Source organism: Trachinotus anak, unplaced genomic scaffold (assembly GCF_046630095.1).
Source record: "Trachinotus anak isolate AG129_WGS33_773 ecotype Australia unplaced genomic scaffold, CSIRO_AGI_Tana_v1 ptg000012l, whole genome shotgun sequence".
Classification (NCBI taxonomy): Eukaryota; Metazoa; Chordata; class Actinopteri; order Carangiformes; family Carangidae; genus Trachinotus; species Trachinotus anak.
Genome location: NW_027273863.1, coordinates 4,786,185 through 4,810,738, shown reverse-complemented (window position 1 = coordinate 4,810,738; position 24,554 = coordinate 4,786,185). Strand labels below are relative to the sequence as shown.

General features: G+C 40.7%; 1 protein-coding gene across 5 annotated transcripts in view; it reads left to right on the top strand.

Moving 5' to 3' along the window:
• The window catches only part of col15a1b (collagen, type XV, alpha 1b), a 51,451-nt gene extending 27,685 nt beyond the window's left edge, over window positions 1-23,766 (top strand). For 2 of the 5 annotated variants that reach the window (XM_071492203.1, XM_071492199.1), the window contains 39 exons: window positions 1,749-1,823; window positions 2,604-2,702; window positions 3,860-3,974; window positions 4,578-4,618; window positions 4,728-4,901; window positions 5,046-5,072; window positions 5,158-5,220; window positions 5,362-5,439; window positions 5,922-5,984; window positions 6,073-6,222; window positions 9,648-9,701; window positions 9,908-9,943; window positions 10,103-10,240; window positions 10,463-10,522; window positions 10,605-10,631; window positions 10,725-10,766; window positions 10,947-11,009; window positions 11,766-11,801; window positions 11,927-12,010; window positions 12,268-12,333; window positions 12,785-12,820; window positions 13,169-13,231; window positions 13,426-13,515; window positions 14,768-14,803; window positions 14,971-15,024; window positions 15,360-15,416; window positions 16,001-16,060; window positions 16,369-16,413; window positions 18,657-18,723; window positions 18,970-18,995; window positions 19,718-19,816; window positions 19,915-20,065; window positions 20,208-20,272; window positions 20,420-20,551; window positions 20,696-20,794; window positions 20,985-21,059; window positions 21,280-21,477; window positions 21,804-21,919; window positions 23,050-23,766. In XM_071492203.1, coding sequence (XP_071348304.1) covers window positions 1,749-1,823; window positions 2,604-2,702; window positions 3,860-3,974; window positions 4,578-4,618; window positions 4,728-4,901; window positions 5,046-5,072; window positions 5,158-5,220; window positions 5,362-5,439; window positions 5,922-5,984; window positions 6,073-6,222; window positions 9,648-9,701; window positions 9,908-9,943; window positions 10,103-10,240; window positions 10,463-10,522; window positions 10,605-10,631; window positions 10,725-10,766; window positions 10,947-11,009; window positions 11,766-11,801; window positions 11,927-12,010; window positions 12,268-12,333; window positions 12,785-12,820; window positions 13,169-13,231; window positions 13,426-13,515; window positions 14,768-14,803; window positions 14,971-15,024; window positions 15,360-15,416; window positions 16,001-16,060; window positions 16,369-16,413; window positions 18,657-18,723; window positions 18,970-18,995; window positions 19,718-19,816; window positions 19,915-20,065; window positions 20,208-20,272; window positions 20,420-20,551; window positions 20,696-20,794; window positions 20,985-21,059; window positions 21,280-21,477; window positions 21,804-21,919; window positions 23,050-23,272 — 3,183 coding nt within the window. In that variant the 3' untranslated portion in view covers window positions 23,273-23,766. The remainder of the gene's footprint in view (window positions 1-1,748; window positions 1,824-2,603; window positions 2,703-3,859; window positions 3,975-4,577; window positions 4,619-4,727; window positions 4,902-5,045; window positions 5,073-5,157; window positions 5,221-5,361; window positions 5,440-5,921; window positions 5,985-6,072; window positions 6,223-9,647; window positions 9,702-9,907; window positions 9,944-10,102; window positions 10,241-10,462; window positions 10,523-10,604; window positions 10,632-10,724; window positions 10,767-10,946; window positions 11,010-11,765; window positions 11,802-11,926; window positions 12,011-12,267; window positions 12,334-12,784; window positions 12,821-13,168; window positions 13,232-13,425; window positions 13,516-14,767; window positions 14,804-14,970; window positions 15,025-15,359; window positions 15,417-16,000; window positions 16,061-16,368; window positions 16,414-18,656; window positions 18,724-18,969; window positions 18,996-19,717; window positions 19,817-19,914; window positions 20,066-20,207; window positions 20,273-20,419; window positions 20,552-20,695; window positions 20,795-20,984; window positions 21,060-21,279; window positions 21,478-21,803; window positions 21,920-23,049) is intronic. The other 3 variants (XM_071492200.1, XM_071492201.1, XM_071492202.1) reach the window with 3 other exon arrangements.
• Window positions 23,767-24,554: the final 788 nt, after the last annotated feature.

Here is a 24,554-nt window from a genome sequence, read left to right as displayed (position 1 = left end):
ACACAAGTTGTCGAACGCTCTAACTGCATCACTAAGGTTTGCTGATTCTGTGGAGTCATTTAAAAAGCACTTAAAGGCTTAAATGTTTAAACAGTCTTTCAGATAAACTGTGTATATTTTGCTGGCTACTCTACTGTATCCCTGTGTGGTGTGTTTCTATGCAATTCTACTGACAGATTTAATTGTTTATGTCTCTATAAAGCACACAAATGGCTCAGTAGAATGCTTTCTTATGCATTTTATTGTATCTCTGTTGTGTGTTTTTGTACTGATCTTAATTGTTTTTTACTCTGTAAAGCACTTTGTGACTTTTGTCTATGAAAAGTCTGATATAAATAAACTTTAATGACTTAGTAAAGTTAAATATTCCAATTAGGAAAAACATGTCTGTGTGCTTGTCATTTAAACAATTATGTGTTAAATGATGGTCCAAGGTCGATTAGAATGACAACATATTTTATATTAAAAACAGTGAGAGTTAAGAGTTAACTGATAAAACTCTCTACTCACTGACACTGCTATTAGAGTCACTGTCAGTTCATTTTGAACCCAACAGTGCTCACAGGAAGATAAACCTAAGCTGCTAGTCACTTGTTGTTGCCATGGCGAGTGGATGCGGTCATTCCCACTTCATTCTGCTTTGTTCAGTGTAGCCTGACTTTCTGAACGGGTTATCTGAAGCATGGCCACAGAATACGTGCACGCTCAGCAGCAGCCAGGTCCAGTCTGAAATATCTGGGTCACTCTATGTGTGTGTTTGTGTGTGTCCTTGGTGATTGTTGTCTTGGGCTCAAAGGAGAGCAGTCATGGTATGGGGCCCTTTTTAATCAGCATGTATTTGTATGTGAATGTTGTAAATGTGAGTGTTGACCAAAGAAATGTTTCCCATATAAACCAGTAGCATTACTACCATGCAGTGAGTTTGATTGTTGTGCAGGCTTGATTTCATTTTCATTTCATTTTTGGCTAAAATCTCTCAGGCAAAATGAATTAAAGCTACAAAATGCAACTTTGGAAAATTTAAACTCGAGAAAAAAAAATGTCACATGATTTTGATATATAACGATAGTGTTTGTCACACATAATTTTTCAAATGCCTGTACAGGAAAAAAAATTTATTCTAACACATTTTTATTTTAATCTATTACTATAGATTTTCCCACAACCACAAGCATATTTACAGTATGTAATATAGAAATGTACCTGTTTCCCCACTTACAACAATAAGACATTTGGAGCTGTGACACTGACTGTAAAACCTTCTTATTTGGATTTTGGGAAACATGGGAAATGACAGCCTATGGATGTGGATATATATACAAGGCAGGGTGAGGCGAAATGTATTGTCAAAAAATTCACAAAGTAATGACTGAATGTTCTGAATATCAAAGTTGGAAAATATTTAACAGTGTATGGCATTGCAGAAAACACTGTGTGAAATGCCTCATAGGTCTTAGAAGTCCAAGCTCATTTTGACTCATATGTTATAACGCTCTCCAGTGATTATGCTGAGGTTTTAAAATTAAACCCAATTATGAATTAAACTCTCATTATGTTTACAGGTGCACTGACTCATTTACTGTGAACACCAAGATTAAGATGATTGTGTTTACAAGAGTAATTTGAAACTTTCAAGAGTCACTCAGCTCTGTTAACTGAGTCATTATAACTCAGGTAACAAGTGTTTATATGACAGGTACAGTTTTTAAAGTGCATGTCAGCATCTGTCTGTTACTCTGCCTCTGCAGGGCTCCATTCAACAGCTGGTGATCAAAAATGATCCCAGGGCGGCTGAGGAGCAGTGTGAAGATGATGATCCTTATGTGAGGCACACACACATACACACACACACACATACACACACACACACACAAATACCATTTTTGTTTAAGGCCAAATACAAACCATTTAACAAAATAATTTATTCAATTTGTTGGAATTGGAATTGGATTTTTTTTTTTATCATATGAGGCTTTCAAAACACACTTTCAATTAATACTTTTAGTGCTAATTGATGCATTAAAGGATTCTGGGATCAGAACAGAAAAAAGATATACTACAATCAAAACAACCCTGAAAATTTCCCAGAAGGAGACACACACACACACACACACACACACACACACACACTGACTGAAACAGGAGTATCTACCTATCTATCTATTGAGGAATTGTACATGAAATGGGCACATGAATCATCAGCACCCCCTAGTGGTCAAAAGACTTGATTAAAAAATGAAGTTATCAGGGATTCATCTTCTTGTCTATCACAGAGTAACTCTTTTCAAAGTAATCAAAGCCCCTATAATTAATATGGTTGTGGCTTTTGTGCAATGACACTATACTTATTTAGTGACATCTCCACCCACACAGGCCCTTATAACCTATAGTGTATTTTACCTGTGGTCTGACAACTATAATCGTTCATGCCATGTGTAAGTAAATGTCATATGAGGGACTTTATACATTATGTATTTAAAGTTAATTATTATTTAATGGGGCCTTCAGTAACTGGTTAGAGTGGAGCACTATCAGTGGTTGACAACATCTCTGGCTCTGAGCCTGTTTCCTAAAACAAGCACATGATGTGATATTTGATGAAGGCCTCAGGATATGCCAGCGGAGATGATGCTCTGGATGACAGAGAAACAGAGGAGGAAGTGATGAAGCACACACAGGACAAGAAACACAGCACGGCACAGGTAGGATGGATTGATGCCATCACTTCACACACATTTCTTTAAAATTCAGTTTGAAATGTTTTGTATCTTTGGAAAGTTTGTGATCTCTACCAGAATACAGGTTTGAACAACATCTGTACAATATGAATTTGTTAAAATTGTGGTTTCTTTAGATGCTGTTGGATAGGATAAGTGTGTGTGTGTGTGTGTGTGTCAGGGTGTTTGATGCACCCCCCTTCTTATCATCAGGACCCTAAAACAGCACTCCTTTTGTACATGTGTGTGAGTCTGTATTTCTTCTTCTGTTCCGGTTCGAACTTTCATCCTCCCACAATCAGGAAGTCAGTATGACCCCAAACATCCCATAACCAACACTGACTTTGAAGCTTCAAAAAGAAACTGTCCTTCAACACTGAATAACTGTTACAGTAATGTGAATGCTTTCTTTTCTGATCTCTAGACCTTCATCAGCAGCAGCGAAGCCTCCTCTCTGACAGTCTAATATTAATTGATGTCATCTTTGTGACCTGGCTCTGTGAATTAAAGCTTTTCACTTTACATTAAATGTGCTTTAACTACTTTAATTGATCCAACAACTTCTAAGAGTGAGCACATATTCAGTTAATGAAGGTGTTTCATTTGTATGGACTCCTGAACCATCTCTGCATCTCTCTCACTTGTGCCATCACTTTCTTGTTTTCAGTTATATCGGTGATTTGGTTCTAGATATTTAGACATTGGTCTCAGGGTTTGTCAGTCCAGTGGTTGGTTCATCACACATGAATCGATCCTCCAACAGCAAGACAAAATATTCAACCTGTCTCTGAGAAAATACCTCCAAAGTTAATGTGCACTTTTTATGAAGCTTGGTATGAACACAGCAAACATGAATCATAACAACCCTCTGACTTTCCCTGTAGAAGCTGAATGGATTCAAGAGTGATTAACCACATTAGGCCACATTCATATTCCCCACAGGATGCAACCTTTGGATTGTAATGACTTGTAGTATAACCCCTCTGCTAGCATCAGTTCTACACATACCATACCATACACATACACCACCTCAAATCTAAGGGGCAACTTAGCAAACTCCTGCTTCTCGCAGGAAGTACATTTTCATTTTGGTGTGCCACTGACCAACCGATCTTCCCACTAACCTTTTTCATCTCTTGTAGGAAAAGGACAGTGTTCCAGTTATAGCTCCACCCACTGAGGCTCCAGAGGTGGAGCTTGATGAGTATTCTGGTCACCTGACACCTACAGAGACCAATGAAGAAATGCTGATCAGAGGTCAGAATCAATAAGTGCACTTTGTTAATTCGTTCTATGTCACTGACTGAGCCTCTGAAAATATTCTGGCTTTTTTTTTCTTTGTAAAAATTACCTTTTAGAAGGAGAGACAAATTCTGCTTGGTGATGATTAATTAGGATTTTGTGCTTCACGATCAACATCAACAAAATCAACAAGAGGATATTTAATCAAAGATCTGCATTATTAGTGGTATTCATAATTAATATTTAAATTCAGGTAAACAGGGACAGCAGGGACCAAAATGTAAGACACACACCTGTGAACTGATTCCATCAATCTGTGTGAGGGAATTGTAATAAATAAAGCGGGGGAAATTAAAGAGGGGGAAATATGTAATGGAATCAAGAATTGCAAATGCTTCATATTTAAAGCACTAAAAAAATGTTTCAGTTTGGCCCTTTTTTGGTGCTTCTGCATAATGAGAAAACTGGCACCACTCAGCAGTGTTTCTTACCTGTTACACTATATTTCACCATGTGAATCTGGACGCTTCCCAAATGGCAAAATACAGTATGTGTGGTTAAAATGACATCATAACAGTTTGTTTGTTAAAACTTGATGATATCACATGCTGTTTACAGGGCCACACCAGACCGAGGAGGCAGGAGAGACAGCAGGAGATGTAAGTTCAGGCGTGGACGTTGTCACCTCTCTGTCTTTGTTATTGTGCTGTCTACAGTTTGTGTTCACTACACATACAAATAACGTGAGAGTTTGATTTGAATTTCCAGGGTCATGTCAGGCCTGGGTCAAAAGGAGAGCGTGGAGATCCCGGACCACCTGGTCCACCTGGTCCACCAGGACCTCCATCTCTTCCTGGGCAAGCTCAGCCTGGACCAAGAGGGCCACAGGGGCCACCAGGGACCCCTGGATTCCATGGACCGCCAGGGAGAGACGGACAGAAGGTGTGTGCGTCAAAGAGATAAAAACCGTGCGTGTGTGTGTGTGTGTGTGTGTGTGTGTGTTTTTATGTTTCCTGTGTGTCCCTTTAAGAACCTCTGTGTTCATCAGGTCTCATCCCAATCCTAAATCATACTCTCTCTCCACAGGGAAGCAAAGGTGATAAAGGGGATCCAGTAAGTTATTTCATATTTCTAGTTCTTCCTCTCTCTTCATTGCTGATTTATTTCATGTGTCACTAAAATGTATTTTCCTCTCCAGGGTCAGAAAGGACCTTCAGGATTCCCAGGTTTGGCTGGAGAAGCTGGAGCCAAAGGAGAGAAGGTTCAACTAAAGCCCCCATGTTACAATGAATAACTTATAACAAATGTCTCTTTATTCAAAGAACAGTTGACTATTTATGATGTATTGTAAGAAACAGATCTTCTTCCCCTTTCCTCTTCTTCTTGCCTCCCCCTCTTACAGGGAGACCCAGGAATTGGTTTACCAGGCCCTCCCGGCCTCCCCGGGCCTCCTGGACCCCCCAGGTCACGCAGTGTACCTGTGAGTACATGATTCACAGTTCTACTGCTTGTGTTTTTGTTCTATCAATAACATGCACTCATGGTACAGTATTATCCTGTATTTTTACCACATGTGACAGCGTGTGACTGATAGTGTTTTCACATAGTGTTTTAGGACTTTGGCAGGTGTTTAAATCTGACCATGGACAGATTTTTATCACCTCGACAGCATCACAACTGTACAAGATACAGGCATGTAACTCTACAGGTGTGTAGCTGAGGTCACAATCAGGGCTGAGTGTGAAGATGCATCCAATACAGTACTCATGTAATAATGCAGTAATGATGTAGTAATGACGAGAGTACTCATGGGCCAGAATGTCAACATGTTGACAGCTGGTGTGATCCCCTCACAATTAAATAAATGTAGCTGTGAGTTCAGCCTAGTTGGCACTAAGATAAGATGTTTGAAGCATTGCTAACATCTCAGTGTGTGTGTGTGTGTGTGTCTGTGTGTTTTAGTATGGAGCAGATGCCCTGGGCTCTGGGTTTGAAGACCTGGACAGTGACGCTGAACTCATCAGAGTAAGACAAAGACCAGTGAGGGAGATGAAATTCTCTATAATTTTGATTCACAGAGTTTAAAAAAAAACAAACATTCTATTTCTTCCAGGGTCCTCCTGGTCCACCGGGGCCTCCAGGTCCTCCCGGTCCCCCAGGACCCAACTTGTCACCAGACACAGCTGAGGGCCTCTCTCTTGGCCATGCTGGACCACCTGGTGTCCCTGGAAGCGACGGGCTCCCGGGCAAACCTGGAATACCAGTAAGTCACCAGATGAAAGACACTGAGTATTCCAGTCTCAGGATATATTGTTACAAATATATGGAACAAAGTCAGACCAGCAGACCTGGGTGTAACAGTCCAGAAGTATTGATTTATGATTTCATTCTTTATATATATTTATTATATCAAAGGCTCCTTGTATGACCACAAACACATATTTTAAGTAGTACAACTAGTAGTATTTTAAGTAGTATTAAGTACACTGTTTTAAAACCTGGTAATGTATAAAATGCTGCTACAAAAGTGATTCACCCATATAAAAGCAATGCTGCAGCGCAGACACTGAATATTCAAACAAACATTGTCAGTATGGCAGTGGTCAAAGTTAAATACATTTCTGTAAGGTCAGCACATTAGTGACTGTACACGTCTTCAGTCTGTCAATCTGTATTAGCTCTTTAAATCGCAGTTGAATTTTGCATAAAATGATGATTATGAGGCAAAAGGTACCACTGACTGGTTTTGAGCATTTAATATTGTCACATCAAACACTGACCTGGAACACGCATTTCCTCAAATACCATAGCACCAAATCACTGGTGTGTTATCAAGCAGAGTGGGGCTCGGGGGAATTTAAGACTTTCACATTATTGGGAATCTGAGTGGTGTTGCAATACAGACTAAACATGTAGAAATCCCAGAGAATAACAAATAAAAGCTGTTTGAGTAGATGCATGCTTTGTAAAAAAGAATCTACCTCACAATTACATTATTTATGTGTGAAAACTTTACCATTCAGTTCATGTTATACTTGTGTCAGTGTACTTTTGTCTTTATTAGCACTGAGTGTTGTTAAAGCATATAGCTAAATATGCTTTTATCCAGATGTAGTTTCATTTGTGTTTCTTCTTAAATCAGTCCGTCATCAGTCAGTAATCAATCAATCAGTATTTGTGTTTCATGGCTAATGACCAGTCTGTCTTCTATTCTCTCTTTAACTCTCTACCCCACTGTAATTATCCTGAACCTCCATTTCTTCCTAATTTATATCCTTATCAATCTTTATTCTGCCCACACCTTGCTCTTCCTCTTCATCTTCCTCTCCCCCTCCCACCGTCTCCTCCTCCTCCTCTCCACTCTGTTTCAGATGTTTGAGGATTGGTTTAGTGGTTCTGGGTCCGATGAGTCAGGTTTGAGCTCAGAGTCAGCCCCTGACCTCGGCTCAGACTTCGGCTCTGGGTTCAGTTCTGGGTTCAGCCTTGAATCCAGCTTTGCCTCTGGGTCTGGGCTTGACTTCGGGTCTGCTTGGGGTTCAGGCAAGGTACACTGTGGTGGTTTGCTTGTAAACCAGCAAACAAGAAAAGGCAGAGATACAGTCAAAAGTTAGTGCATTGAGGCAGCGAGGGTCATCTATTGAACAAGATTAAATGTGACAAATGAGACAATCACAGTGTTTTATTTGTATCAACTGCGCATTTATCTTGTGAAACCAGTGACACCAACAATAAAGACCAACTTTAGCTCACTGCCTCAATGCTCAGCCTAATGACTGTACATTATCTCCTACCATGTTGTCTTAACTGCTGGCTGGCAGCTGGCTAAACTGAACTGGATGACTGAAGTGGTTTGTGTGTGTGTGTGTGTGTGTGTGTGTGTGTGTGTGTGTGTGTGTGTGCCAGGAATAACTGCTCTCTGCTCCTTGATAATCCCCTTGGAGTCCAAAGTTACTGCTCACATGCAACCTTTTGTCAATGGTTCATTAACTTTCAGTTCAAATGTTGTCATTACCAATGAAACATCTCAGCATGGAACTTTACATGATAAAGTGACTGAACTGAAAGGAACTGACCACAGACTTGCTGCTGTATGCCTCTTTCATCCAACATGGTAAAGGAACAAATCTGCCTTTTGCACTGAACTGTTTGATTTTCTCTTCGTGTATATTGTTGTCTATTGGCTGCTCTTCACCAAGGCACACTGATGGACTTAATGTGTTTTCCAGTTATCAAATGATAACAAGACAAAAAGCTCCTAGAGACCACTTCACAATATGACAGTGTTGGACAAAACAAATAATTTTTTTTAGCCCCATATCGGTTATGGGGCAAAAAAAAAAGTCCCATAGACTGTAAATAAAACTGGACATAGCCTCTGCGACATCACCCATAGGTTTTGATAGGTATTGAAATTCAGAGTAGGCTGCTCCTCAGTCACCATCTTGGCAGAGCCTGACTCCACCTAACTCCCAGCTAATGTAGATATGGGCAAAGACGTGGGATGTGTCTGTAACCGAGGTTTCGGTGCATGCCGCTTTGTGGTAAGCATATGCTCACACTTGTCACTCAAAGTGGACACGCCTTCAATTATACATAACTAAATAAAGAGGAGCAAAGTTGACAGTTTAGTTCAAGTGCTACAGAAAGTATGTATGTTCAAAATTGAAAAAGTTAATCCTCTGGGGAGCGCGAATGTCCCTGGTTTATTTTGTATGTCAAACAAATGCTTTTTTTTTCTACCAGAGATGGTTTTACTGAGATCCAGCCACTTGTTTACAAGCTCCCTCCTTGACTAAGGTGTTGGTCAAGTAGAGATTTGGAGTCATCAAAATCACTGGGATAACACACACACACACACACACACACACACAGATAACAGTCTGTCCAATAGTTGTCCAGCACTGGATTAAATTAGATGGATCAGTAGGATAACCAACCAGTATCACCGTCCTTTGGCCCTGCTGATAGAGAGGCAAAGATTTCAATTTGGCTCTTAAGAGCAGGTCCTTTAATAAGTTGAGTCAGTGTGTCTTGGAAGTCAGTGTGTCACTGAAAAGTGAGGTTTCTCGTGCACTATGTTGTCAGAAACATTGTTGTACTTTGGCCTTGTATTGCTTTGTTAAAGGAATACACACATTTTTTGATAAATTTGACTTTCCTGTTAAGTGATGAGACAACAAAATCTTCCCTGCCTCTAAGGCTGCTTGACCCCACTGCTTCATGCCACATTTCAGCTGAAGGACAGTTAGCACTCTGGTCTTGACTGCAAAAACAAGGGATGTAAAACAATGGGGGAAAAATCTAAATGTATTTATGTGAAATCACTGCTGTCAGTTAGTCTTACAAGTTAGTTCAAGTTAGTCTTACATTTATTGTAACGCTAGTCAACAATGGGTCAACATTGTTGGTGTGAGCATGACGCAGTGACGTTACCAGTCTTGTGGTGATGCAGAGTAGTGTTGGCTTTGATGAGCTCATCACTTAAGGAAGCTGACTCATGAGCCAGTTTCCCAGAAACCTGAGTATTCCTTTAGACTGATATGCTGTCACCTTTGGGTTCAGCACTGGCCAGTGAACAACCTTAGCATCCAGTTGCACTGTTTCTCCATATACTGGCCTATTGTCTGTGACTTACCACTGTTTTATTTGTGTACGTCTACTTGTGTCTGTCTGTATTTGTGTGTCCAGGGTCCAGCAGGAAAAGACGGTGCTCCAGGTCTACCAGGAGCTGTGGGAGGGAAGGTATACTCATCAAGATGGACTGTGTCCTGTCATCCCCTCTCTGAGCTAAATGACCATGGTTTTGTGATATTTGAAGATGCACAATGCAAATTACAAGCAGTCTGATAGTATTCTACACTATATACACAGCTAATCCCTTATGATGTCCATGTTTGATTGCTCACTCCCATCATACTTCATTCTTTCTTTCTTCTTTACATCAATAGGGTGACCAAGGGTTACCTGGGCTTCCTGGTCCTAAGGTAATGTACACACTCATCAAGTAAGGGAAAAAAATCAGCTGCACAACATTTGCCAGTGTATATTTCTGTTTTATTTGTTTTTAGTTTAGACAAGGACACACCAAATTAACTATGCAGCTCTTGCTGATAAGAGTTTCCTGTTTCTCTTTATCTCTTCAGGGTGAATGTGGATCTCTGGGCAAAGTAGGGCCTCCAGGGCCTCAAGGGCCCAGTGGCCCACAGGGGAAGAGAGGCCCAGTAGGCCCCCCAGGACCTCCTGGACCACCTGGACCTCAAGGAACCAAGTTCTTTGTAGAGGTGAGATTTTTTTCATATCAACCACCTGTGTGATGTGTGTACACATACACATGACTGCTGCTCCACAGACTGACTTTAATGAAGCTGAGAAGGAAACAATAAATGAAATGAATGAATGAAAGTTGATTTAGTGAAGAGAAGATAAAGATTAACATCATCCTCACCACACAGGTTCTCAATATTTCATTTAGATGTGTAACGTCAGACTTTTTTTGTTTTGAGGATATGGAGGGATCTGGGAAGAGTGACATGATCGTTGGAGCTGGAGTCAGAGGCCCACAGGTCAGTGAAAGTCTGCTTGTGTGTGTTTATGTATACTATATATATTATTTAATATATAATAAGTGTTTTCTGTTTTTTTCAGGGTCCCCCTGGCCCACAAGGACTTCCGGTAATCTATTTATGAATATTCATTAAATGTACACACATGCGTATTGTGTCTTCTAGTTCAGCAATTTAAGATACTTTCTCATGTCTACTGCAGGGTGAGGATGGAGCCCCAGGAGCTCCAGGACTCTCTGTCAAGGTGAGTTCATTTTCTAATGGCACTGCTTTAGATTTCTTTGTCATATAGTCTATGACCTATTCTCCTTTCTGTTATTCTCAGTCAGTAATCGTTTATATTTGGCAGTCATAGGATGTTAAGTTTTTTTGTGTTTATGGCACAAACTGAGGCCTCCTCTCCTCATGCTGTGTCTGACTGCAGGGAGAACCAGGAGACCCAGGACCGGAGGGTCGTCAGGGTCCTGCTGGGCTACCAGGTGCTAGGGTAAGTGGCAAGTGCTTCCACCACAGATGTTAGTTTGCTTATAGAGTTGACTTGGCTCTTCAAGGATGACCAGATGTTTGGGGGCAGATGTGAAAATATCACAGTCACGATTTCACTTTTTTACACACAACAACGACTGTACCAATCAGTGTTGAGCACTAATGTGATTCTTTTTTTAGTACTGTAAGAGATTATAATTTCAAATTCTGTAAATACATTAGTTTTACAAATCCAAACAATGCTAAAACAGGTAACTGGATGAGACTACTGGGGTGTTATTGACACACAGCCTCAAGTTAGCATTAGCTCTTCTTGTCATGGGCAAAATGTAGCCCCACGTGTTAAACAAAAGTGGGTGGTAAGGACTTAAATGTGTCACTCACGACACATCCACTAGTAACGACTAGGACAATGACCAAAACAGCTTGAATGTAGCAGTAGGTAACTAGCGAGCTGGTTTGGTAGCTAGTAGCTCATGCACCTTGTCAAATTGTTGACCTTCATTTGTTTGTGAATGTGTTAATATGCTATCTTTCATCATTAGTGTTTGTATGGTGCATCCTGGCTGGTATATACAGCACTGGACTGCATTGTTCACGGAATGACATCATATGTAAAACCAAAGCAACATAACTTAAATAAACGCTCTTTGCAGATCACCCTTAAGCATAATATGGTTACTAATGTGGTGATCAACATAACATATGACTAACACATTTTTTTTTCTTTTTTTTTTTCTCTTTGCTCTTCAAACAGGGGGCCAAAGGAGAAAAGGGCAGTCCAGGACCCAAGGTAGGTTTACAGAACAAAACATGATGTGTGGATATTAATATCTGACAGGGTTTAATGTAATTGTAATGTAGTCTGCACATTCTGCTGCACCTTCTTGACACTAGTCTCTGTTTTGTGTCTTGAAGGGTGAGAGAGGTGCTGATGGACTTAGTATCTCTGGACCACCTGGGCCTGCTGGACCTCCTGGAACTAATATTAATATGCAGGATGTATGTACATGTGCACACATACACACACACACATACACATACACACACACATACACACACACACACACGCTTAGTTGAATAAAGACATTAAGACATGGATTATTAACTAACAACCACTTCGAAAAAATTATTCTGTGTTTTGAATTGATACATAAAAAAAATTAGAGTTTAAAAGTTGGTAGATTTGTCTTGCAGTAAAAAGCTTTGATTTCCTGCTAACAGCACCACAACTTACTCTGTGTATGTTCTGTCTGCAGTTGCTCCTCAACATTACAGAGGGTATTTTCAACTTCTCAGAGATCAGAGGACCACCAGGGCCCATGGTGCGTAGAAATAAACTGTGACAATGTCTATTAAGATGTTTCCTGGTGCTTCTTTCTATAATTTTCAAATGCAAACAGACTACAGATGGCTATGAGGACAGATGGAGGGGGGTGAACAGATGATCACCACTCACATCTGTGAAAAAAAGATTATTTACCTATAATACAAGGAGTCTTTTACTTTTATATCCCTTCAGTATAGTTTAGGATGAGATGCTGCATCCTCTCCCTCATTCACATATGTTAATGTAACATAATCATTATACGAGTGAATTACTGGAGCTGCAGCTTTGTTAGATGATGTTGAGTGTGAGCATGTGTTTTTGGCTGTACCAGAAATAATGATTAATACAGCTGGGCTGCTTTTGTTTGTATATGTACCTATTTCTGCATGCATGCATGTATATGAATGTGTGTACGTATGTGTTGCATGTTTGTCTGTGTGTTGCAGGGCCCTGAAGGCTTGCCTGGCAAAGCTGGATTTCCTGTAAGAGCATTTTGCTACATCACCTCATGCTGAGCATGTGTATCATCAGTAGAAATTCAGAAAACATTTAGTGTGTACATGAGTATTTAGCTGCCAGTGAACAATGATGCCACAGTTATTTGAAAGCAATGTAACATTTTTTTATTTTGCCTTTGCTGTCATTGGGCTAAACATGGTAGGTAGCAGAGCTACTGTAACGTTTTTGCCACAGATGTGGATTAAGGAGTCATTGTAGTTACTGTGAACAGAATTTCCTAAAAATCCTAAAAAGAATTTACGAAGCCGGTTGATTTTTTTCAAATGTTTAAAGTCCCCACTCTGCCTCACTATCCTTCCATCCCTCTTCAGGGTCCCAGAGGACCAAAGGGAGACATAGGTCCTCCAGGTATCCAGGGGCCAGCAGGGCTCAAGGTGAGAACCCGACCATAGAGTGATATCAGAGCTGCAAAGAAAAATGTGCTCTGGAATAAATATCATGTCATCATGACAGTAAGCATTTGTTTACCTGAGAAGAAATCCCGCAACCACTCTAACATGTGACAGTGGAGACGAGGAGGCCCTGTATGTCGAAAAATATTGAACATGTAATTTCTTTGCTCAAACAGGGAGAAAAAGGAGAGCCAGGTGTCACTATTGCTGCTGACGGATCTCTCTTAGCTGCACCAAGAGGCCCCCAAGGGCCCAAAGGCATCAAGGTACCAGACAAGTGATCCCAACTGATGCTTCTACCCTTACTACAGTGTTAATAAGTATCAACGTGATGTATCCAATAATGTGACCACTAAAACCCAAATGGCTGCAGAGTTATTTTTATGCTCTGTTATTCAGTCATAATCCTCACACCACAGATATTCAGTTTTGAACAGTAAAGAACACTCAACATCTGCCTGCACTATATTGTAACAATAGTCCATAAAATCCCACAGCTAATCTGAATATTATAAATTACTGCTGCATCTGCTGCTATACAGAAGTCAGTGTCAAAATGATCTGTTTTTCTGTCCTTCAGCCTTAATTGTCTCCAAATCCCAAGTTATTGCAAGTCCTACTGTTGTAATACAATAAGGAGAATAACATAAGGATCAAAACTCCCAAAACTAACTAACTGTAGGTCTTAAGTTTTAATGAATACAAGCTCGTTCAGTGGTGTTAATATACAGAAGGGTGCAAAAGTCTAAGACCACTTTTCCATGAATTCTAAAGTGGTCTTAGACTTTTGGACCTCTCTGTTCTTGAATGGGGACCAAGTCTAGGGTTTTGTGAAGATTAGAATAATTCCTGTTATTCTAGAGGAAGAACAACTTGGAACTTGCAGTCTGAGAGACAAACTAAAAACATGTTTATTACTGCCATTATTGTAAAACTCTATATGCCACATGCTCATTGTATCCATAGACCGTTCATAAAAATAGACGTAGACTCCAATGCAGAAGTGCCTTAAACCTGGATTGTATCTAATGACCATCAGGGGGCAACTCCACTGGTTGCAGAAGGAAGTCAGATTGTATTGAAGTCTATGGAAAAATGTCTCTACTTCTCACTTGATTTATTAGCTCAGTAAACATGTTCCTAATGAGTTTATGGTCTCAATCTCTAGTTTCAAATCTTCTTCAATACAACAAGATGTTCATTTTTAAATCATGGTCCTATTTAGAGGAAAATGGACAATAAACTGTACCACACACAGCGACCTGCCTGAAAATCAGGACAGAGTACAGAGCAGGTCAGCTCCACCTCTCACTCCTCCTCAGCTCCACCCTCTCATCCAAATATGGTTCTACTGGTTTCAAAAAACCAGGATGGTGACAGCCAAATTACAAACTCTTTACATTACATGTCATTACAAACAATGGCTTTAAAACAACAAACAAACAATGGATGACATCACAGTTGGTTGCTATTTGGATCATATCTCACATTTTGCTGTACCTCTTTGTATTTTCGTAGGGTGACCGAGGGTACCCAGGACCAGCTGGAGCTATGGTGAGTAGAAACTTTATAGCTGAAAACTCTTTTATTAGCCTTGTAAGACACAAATCTATTGTCTACTAATCTTTTCTTTTTGAATAGTTCAAATACAGTGTTACCAAGCAGGTTATAAATTTTATTGATGTGTACAGCACATTGATGAGTTGTTGTGTCTATTTTAGGGCCCAGTAGGACCTCCAGGACAAAAAGGAGAGTACGGCTTCCCTGGCCGTCCGGTGAGTAATCTTTATTTGGATTTATATTGTCAGGAAATGAACACTTTTTCTTTATGTTGAGAGTTTACTGAGGATGTCAATGAGAAAAGTGTATCAGACCCAGTGTGGGGAACAGAGTCTGTAAAACAATATTTATCAGTGCCAAGAAAAATAAGAAATATTGATTTATTTTGTCTATTTCAATCTCTTAATTCACTCATCTGTTTCAAAGCAACTTTTCACTGGGGAAACATCTCTAAATAAGGATTTGGCTGGCTTGTCGGCTTGGCTGTTCATATGATGTACTTCATTTCTACAGAGAACAAATACTGATTTCTTGCTTTCTCTCTCTGTAGGGGCGTCCTGGTATGGCTGGAAGGAAAGGTGACAGAGGAGATTCTGTTGGCCTGCCGGTAAGAGGAAGCAGACAGGGGTTTTTTTATAGTTGGTAAAGCCTCAATCAATATCATATCAAGTCATTAAATATCACACTTAATATTTTTACATCAACGATGAATCACATATGCATGTAAAAGGGGTCTCTGGCAGTGATAACCCCACAGATAATGGACCTTTCAGTTGTCAGCTCTACAGAGGGTTTTACTAAAACACTCAAACTTGTAGATTCTTTAAGGTTATTGTTTGGGTTTTCCAGCCAAACTCTGCTCTCATCAGTCTTGTTTATAGCCAAAGCAGAAAAAACCCCCAAAACCCCCCAAAACTCAGCACAAACGACCTGCTCAGCACCAAACAGCAGACAGATAAAGCCAGAGACCAGCGGGTGAACACTGAGAATTTAACAGCTAGAAAGCCAGATATTTCCCTCAGGAGTTGGAAGAGTGCAAAACAATGGTAATAGATAGTCAATATTAGACTTAGATTCATCAGGCATGTTCGTTCCTGTCTGCTGGATATGTAAATAGGAAACTGTATTCTAACATCAGCACAGAGATCAGCTTTATATGTCGATGTCAATGTTTTGTTCTCTCTGTCTCAGGGACCACCAGGTCCTCCAGGCCCACCCGGACTTCCAGGGCGAATAATTGGCCTGAATGGAGTAAGTTTGAATCTGTGTTTATGTGTATACAAACTTTAGCAGCCTCTCTAGGATTTTTGTATGCTGTAATTTCATAACTCACATTAAAAAATGTTTCACATACAGGCTTTTGAAAAAAAAAGGTGATTATCAGTGAGCAGAGAATCACTATTATTGGCTGTGCTTTTTTTTTTGTTGTCTGTTTTTTTTTTCCTTATGTCTGTAAAGATGATCTGAAGTTCTTTTTACCATGACTCTTGTCAAGTTGATTTACTGTAATGTAAACTTTCATTCAGTCTGATGACACTGCTCTTCTTTGAATCTTAAAGACAGTGTTCCCGGTGCGCCCCAGACCGCACTGCAAAAAGGGACGAGTAAGTCTGAGTCAGACCATCTGATTGGTCTGTTTCAGTTTGAAATCGGACCATCCAGTGGTTCTGTTGGTGTGTGGGTGTAGCAGCATGGCAGCTCTCCGGTCTGGGCTACAAACAGCCCGCCTCCCTCCCCAACCCCACCGTTTTACCTCCTTTCATCTTCTCCTCCTCTCCCCCTTTTATGCTCCTACCGCCCTAATGATCTTTGATCTACATGTTTGTGGGTCTGGCCTCATTTCATTAGGCGTTAACATCTGTCCTGTACACAGGTTGTATTTCATTATTTCACCTCCCTGACCCATATTTGTGGTTGGATCTACATGCTAAATTTATTCTAAGTAGTTGCCAGATGCTTCAACCACCTGCAAATGTGATTTGGCTGTTCTAATCTTCAGTGGGTTTATTTACACCAAGATCTTCTGTCTATTTGTTAAATCAATAAGATCACTCAGGACAAATGTCAGTGCCAAGTGTTAAAGGGGGTCTGGGTCTGAATCCTGCTTGTCTCATCTGTCTTCAGTCTCCTCATCATCTCAAGGAGGAGGAAGCTGGATGAACCTCTGACAGGGCGGAGAAAAAGACCAAACTCTGATACTGATACTCATTCTCAGAGTCGGTGCCAAATCACTTTCATTTCAATCAATTTAAAAAGGAAACTATAGAGAATTTATTCCTAAAATGTTGGCTATTATAAACTTTAAATTGTTATTTGTTCTAAAGAAAAACTCCCTTGGTAATTGGTTGCATTGAAAGTGAGATAAATAAAACTACCTCTGTTCGTGGTGTTGGGTTTGTGGGTTCTGCTGTACAGTGTGTGTCGCCTGCGATACTAGTGTTTTCTTGGCTGAATTCCAATCAGCTAAACTAATGAAAGGCTGTATACAGCTAATGTAGAGAAGCAGCAGTATAAAATTCAGTATCATTTCCAAATTGTGCCGAGAGGTTTTATTAAAATCTACCCATGAAGATTTGTTGGACATGATTTTGAAAAACTCTGATTGGAACCTGGCCCCTGTTTCTTCAAGTCTCCTTTCTTACACTTTGGTTGTGGATTCATATATAAATGTATCTAAGCTTGAATCTGTAAACTTCACTGTATGGACTGAATGTGGGAATTGGACAACTGGATAGTGTCATTAAGAGATAGCAAACAGACACCAAAATCGTCTATGTGTCCTTGGTTTTTTATCATATAGGCTAAAGAAAACTGGCTTGACAGTGTCTAATGTTGCCAGTTTATATTTTGGAGAATCACCATTAATCTTTAAAAACCCACATATCAATCTGCACTAGGGATTTTGATCTCTCATTGCCCAATACTGACAAAATGATCTGAAAATGCTAATTATTAAGGAGGGACATAGGGATGATTTTAATGTCTGTAGATTGTCAATACTTTAGATAGTTCAATACAAATTTGGCTTTATCCCAAAGGTCATCCTTAAAGGAGCTATTTGGAAGTTTTGCTAATGCTGCATAGCCAGCATTAGCATCAACAGATGTTTACTTACCAGTCTAGAGGAAACGTGAGTTCAGCATCAAACTTCATTCCTTTACTCAGCAAGAGCTGTCTCTAGAGATGGAAAGCAACACCAGTGTTATAGGCAGAAGTACACTTGCACATCATTTATGATGTCATGTAAACACATACAGTGTAATGTGATTTGAGTGAAGTGAATTTTAGACAGGTATTACACAGCAGATTGCATCCAGTGAAATGTCGTGGGTAGCTACTGATGTGTGGTAAGCGGAGATAGTGTTTATTTTCCTCGGGCTTGGTGTCAGCGGACACTTTAGGCTGTCATGGTGTGGTTTAGCAGGGCTTCCATCAGGTCACTGAGTAACTCAGTCTAAAACACATCCATGAGGTAAAAAAAAAAAAATGCCATAATGTTATTAACTCAGCTCTGTTTTGTCAATCTTTTTAAGTACCTGCTTTAAAATTTAACCCCTAACTTACCTTTACAGTCAGGTGGAGGCTGTACGTGCTGCTGTCTGTAGCATGCATTCCTTGTATGTAACAGGTGTTTTTGCAGTGTTGACAGCAATGTTTTAATCTTTGAAATCTGTGTATTCTTTATTATAACCCAAGATCTTCCATTGTTAACATGTTATTTACAGATGTTTGACTTAAAAAAAAAATCTATTCAGTCTATGTGTTCAGCAATCTGTGCATTTGTGTCCTTGGTGTCACAAATGAGCTGCTATGCGTGTTATGTTAATGAGCATTTATGTGTGCGTAGGGGGATTCATTTGGAGCTAAAGGTGACAAAGGAGATGAGGGAATACCTGGAGAACCAGGTACACCTGGTGAGTCTACACCATAAATATCCCATTATGTCAGATGGGCTTTCTGACTCACAACATGTTGTGGCCCATCTGATTTAGGCAGATTAACACTATGCTCAGTCAAACACCAGCAGTACCTTAAGTGAATCAGTGAAAACATTTAGGGAATTTTAAATGATTCCAACTTCATCACATGCATAATAAACTAGTTTTAAATAGTAAACAGTTGCAAAGATGTATTTTATGTTGTGTTGTCTTTCATTGTAGCATCTGGTTTTCTGGATGGTATTGTGGTGAGTACTGATTTACTCTATAAAGCCTTTACAGTTGGTGTAATGCAAATAGGGTCAGGGAAAACAGGAAGTGAAAAGGCATCAGTTTTATTCAGCATTCTAAATTAACCTTGTTATTTTCCAGTAAATCCAGGAGTGAGCATTTATATCAAGTTAAAGCTGCACTAGTCAATATATTTATATAAACAATGACTACATAAACGTTCCCCTCCACTCCACACAGTCTCTTGTTGTTGGAGCCTCCGTGTGAGATGCTTCGATCAGTGATTGTGTGTTTTTTAAACTTATTTCTGGGCAGAAATTGGCGTGTTCCCCTGGGTGTTGTGTTTATATCAACGCCGATCAGAGCCAGACTTCAACTTCAGTTCAGCTCTAAAACGCCTCATAAAACCTTCTGTATGCTACCGGCTCAGCACCAAACAGCAAACAACATTGGCAACAAGTTTGTCAAAGCAACATTTAACAGCCAAAGAGACAGATATTTTCATCACGACCTGGTGGAGACCAAAATAGAGTTTGTTGTGTTATCAGTTAATGCTGAGACAGTACTGTATGAATGTATTAGGTCCTTGTTTACTTGCTAACATTAGTGAGGTTGTGATTTTTACAAACAGAAAAAAATCTATATTGATACTGAAACATGCTCTCAACACAACTAAACTTCTCTTTAAGTGTCTCTGTGGTTGATCCTCTGTACTGTTGTCTCCTGCTGGATCCGTCAGGGTGCCAGAGGTGATCAAGGATACAAAGGTCAGAAGGGAGAAAAGGGTGACGCCGGCCTGCCTGGTCCTCCAGGACTGCCTGGGAGGTCAGGGCTTGTGGTGAGAATATTTATAATCTCCATCCTGGTGATACTTTTCCAATCTCAGTCCTGAACTGGAGTTTTTCTGAAGTAAATATTCCATTTCCATACCTGTAGGGTCCAAAAGGTGAGTCCATCGTGGGTCCTCCAGGTCCGGTCGGTTCTCCTGGCCTGCCTGGATCCCCTGGCTTCGGACGACCTGGACCCAGAGGCCCCCCTGGCCCTCCTGGACCCTCAGGATCTGTATCTGCCTACGGATCAGGTACATGTAAGTATGACAGAGAGATGGAGAAGTTATTGACTCAGCTATTAAGAGACGTTATAGATCAAATACACAATCAAAGTACATACTGTATATACAGGCGTTGACTGGTGTTTATCTCTTACATGTAACTATGTGTTGTCATCAGCTGTCAGTATCCCTGGCCCTCCTGGTCCTCCCGGTCCACCAGGATCTCCAGGATACGGCAACCTGGTAAGGAACTCATCACAACAAAAAGTCTTCTAAAATGCAAACTATTGAAAAGAACTGGATAAAATTACTATTGAGTTACAGTGAACGAAGACCTTTCAAAGTGTCATGAAGGTACAGCACTGATACTGTACTGTCGTGCGTATTCAGGTGACCACCTATAAGACAATCCACGCTCTGACCAGAGAGAGCCAACGGGCCGCAGAGGGAACACTGGCTTACGTGTCTGAGAGGGGAGGAGAGCTGTATGTCAGAGCACGCAACGGCTGGCGCAAGATCCAGGTGTGTATTGTGATTTATTATCAGTGTATAAAAATATAAAATAAGTTTTATAGAAGATTAAAAAAAGAAAAAGAGGTGGATGTGATCGGTCAAATCCGTCAGGGAGTGTAGCACTTACCCAGATTCTGTACATGTGTCTTCCAGCTCGGAGAGTTGATCCAGCAGGGACCTTCCACCTCAGTGGCGTCTCAGTCCCTCAGCAGACCCGAAGAATGGAGCAGACCACACAGGGTCCACAGCCAGGTTCACATACACAGAAACACACACAGACACACACACACACTGTAAATGCAGACACAGAGAGAGCCACAGTGGGAAACTGTAATAAGACAAGATCCAGTTGTGATCTTTTGAAATCTTTTGGAAACATCTCTTTAATTTAGCACGCACACACATTCACACATTCATGTTTAAAACTGATGTGTTTTCACAGGAGCTGCAGGAGGGCAGCAGAGGGTATCAGCCCAGCTATAATGTGCTGCCCCAGACCTTCAACTCTGTCCCTGGGGTGAGTGTAATAAACATATGAACACCCTTACACTGGTCTACATACATGCACATCCTCTATAAACTCTGTACCAGACCTAGGCAGCTAAAATTACTTGGGCCAACACCAGCTGAACTCTGCCTGCACGTCTGTCTGACTGAAGCCAGACCTGTGAAGAATAAAGTGTCAGGTTTGGACCAAGTGTATTTTCTCATCACCTCTGTGTTTTCCTCCATCCCAGCTCCATCTGGTGGCTTTGAACGCTCCTCTGAAAGGGGATATGCGTGGTATCCGAGGAGCAGACTTCCAGTGCTACCAGCAGGCCCGCGCTGTGGGACTCACAGCCACATACAGGGCCTTCCTGTCCTCGCACCTCCAGGACCTGGCAACCATTGTGAGGAAGGCAGACCGCACTGACATGCCCGTGGTTAATCTCAGGGTAAGGAGACATTTGCATTTATATTTACAGTTGTACTTAAAGGTAATATAGATTGATCTTAATGGAAAAAAATAAAGCAGGTGATCAGGTATTTAACTGTTGTGTTCACTGTTGTTTCAGTCATGGTTCTTTCACAGTATTTCTTGACTTTGATAGGTTTTTCTTTACTCAGGGTTAAGGCATGTCCTCCACTGTGTTCCCAAAGGTTTAAAGATACAGTGATGAAATAGGATATATTTACTGTTGACACTGTCTTTTGAGTTTTTTCAGATCAGTTTTATTCTCCTCTCCTCTTTCTCTTCCTCCTCCTCTTCCTCTCCTCTCAGGGTGAAGTGTTGTTCAGTAGTTGGATGTCCATCTTCTCTGGGAATGGAGGCACATTCAATCCGTCCATACCCATCTACTCCTTTGACGGACGCGACATTATGACTGATTCTGCATGGTGAGTGTGTGTCTGTGAGTGAGCAAGTTAGTATTTGAACGCAGGGAAATAAAAGCCAATCATCCAAACTGATGATTTCATGAGACCCAGTTGGCTTTTATATCAGGACATGAAACCCATGTTCACATGAGCAGCAGCTCTCACTGACATTTGTAGCATAAGCAGGAGTTGGAGTATTTTTTTCTTCATTAGAGGAGAAGCCAGTGAAAACGGGACAGGAAATGAAGAGGGAGAGATGGGGGATGACATGCAAAAGGAAAGCGTGTCAGAAGGCCGAGATGAAGTGCATGCTGTGTAGGTGATAAAAAGCTATATGCCAGTTCCTCAGCATAACGAATGTGAACACTACAGCGGTCTAATTCTCACTTTGGTGTAAGAGGTCCAGGGCTCAAATGACAGACAAGCCCCCAATTTGTCACACACACCAGCTTATATGTCGAGCATCCAGACCAGGTGAGCTGAGTCTACCTGACGACTGGACTCCACCCACCAGGCTCCTGCAGGGACAGGCGTTACACAACTAACTTTGTCTGTTTCTTTTCAAATTTTTAATTACTTTAAAATTAGCACTTTGACAAATCAATATATTCCTAACCTTTAATTAGTAATTTATAATATTGATTGCATTATCAGTAATTACATATGAATTTTCACTCTCTCCCTCTCTCTGACTGCACCAATCATCTGTCTCCATGTGTGTCATGTGTTTCAAGTAGATACAAGTGTAGCCAATGTGTTGCATTAGCCTGATAAGCTAACAGTCAGCAACGTCTCTTGATTTTAAATTTAGTAGTACAGTCAGGTTTTAATGATGTGGATAGGGGCTGGGTCCTGCTCTCAGTTTCAGGCCTTTGCAGAACTTGAAATGGAACTACTACTGGAAAATGCATCTCTATTCCCCTAACCTGCATGTCTTTGGACTGGCAAGAGAGAGTGCTTGGAGAAAGCCCATGCAGACACAGGGGGAATGTACAAACTCCACATAGAAAGGTTCCTCTTCTGTGATGCAACATTAACCATTAGGGAAGCAGATTTCCACCACTGAAGAAGTCTGAAGTAGCTCTCCTCCTTCGTTCCTAGCACACTTGATGCCCTTGCACCTTCCACTCACTGTCTTCCTCTCTCCTCAGGCCAGAGAAGTTGGTGTGGCACGGCTCCAGTACTGTGGGCATCCGTCTGACCACCAACTACTGCGAGGCGTGGAGGACGGCCGACTTGGCGGTGACCGGCCAGGCTGCGCTGCTGCAGACTGGACGCCTGTTAGGACAACACACCCGCTCCTGCTCCAACCACTACATCGTGCTGTGTATAGAAAACACATATGTGGGCAACACACATCCAAGGAGGACCTGAAGAGACAGAGGAAACACACACACACACACTAACACATAAAGAAACACACATGCAGGCGTGCTGAAGGTAGAAGATGTGACACGGTGCATATGAAACAGGCACATACACACGTTATGATGACATGTCACTGTTTGCGTAGAAATGATACAGACTGTGGGCACTTCTGTTCACACACATACAGAAGCAGGCTCCTACACTGAAGCACAGAAACATGAACACAACATTAAAGCTCCCCTCACTTTGTTTGGTTTCATCTTTAGTTCCCACTTGAACGCAGCCGTCCATTTCTATATTTGAATTATTTATATTCACTATAAACATGTAACAGCACATCATGTCATCATGGAGAAATCTGGGATTTATTATACATTTGGATGTTGAAAAGAGACATCTTGAGTATCATTTACTGACTTTATCTGAGCAACTTATGGCCACACCAGTGTTTTTGTACTGTATACTGTATATTAATGTATTAATGCCTGTCTTTTTTTTTTTTGGGGTGGGGGGGGGTGGGGGGTGGGGGGGGGTGGTGGTGGGGGGGGGGGGGGGGGGGGCTGCCGTACATTTTCATTTATTTCCCCACAGTATGAAACCAATTAGCAATAGACTTTCAATAAGGCTTGTTTGTACAAAATTAACATGATATTGACAAAACTTAAGGCAGACTTGATGTACTGTAATTTAACTAATCACTGTATGGAAATAAATAAGAATCAATGACACTGTAGAAAAATATGTTACAATTTCTGACAACAACATAGTTTGGGAAGAAATACACAGTATACATTACACTGAATGGACTAAAACTTTTAACTGGTGCGGTCTTTTAAGTCAGTGTTTGCTTTCCTTTGCAGGGAAACAACATATTGTACTTTTAATCAACACTATTATGGATTCTCATTATTTTCCATTTTTATGGAACTGAAATTTGGGTAAACAAGACCCATTTATGAATTTTGACCTCGTATCTGTTGTCATGAAAGTATTTTAGTTCAGACTGAGTCTTGTGTATGAAGGGTAGCTGTTTGTAGAGACTTGTGAGGAGACAGGCTGCATTAACTGTACAACAGTGTTACGTGATTTACAGTGTTAGGTTATTCAACAAATAAAATAATCAGGTGTGAGTCATAAAGGATGATGATTTATGTGTAAAAGATAAGACTGAAAAAAATCTATATTTTTGTTATTGTCAGCAATGTGTTAGTCCTTCTCTCAGTATTTCCTAACTTCCTACCCTGTCTGTGGCCTTCAGGCCAAGCCCTGCTGGAAACAAAGCTTTAAA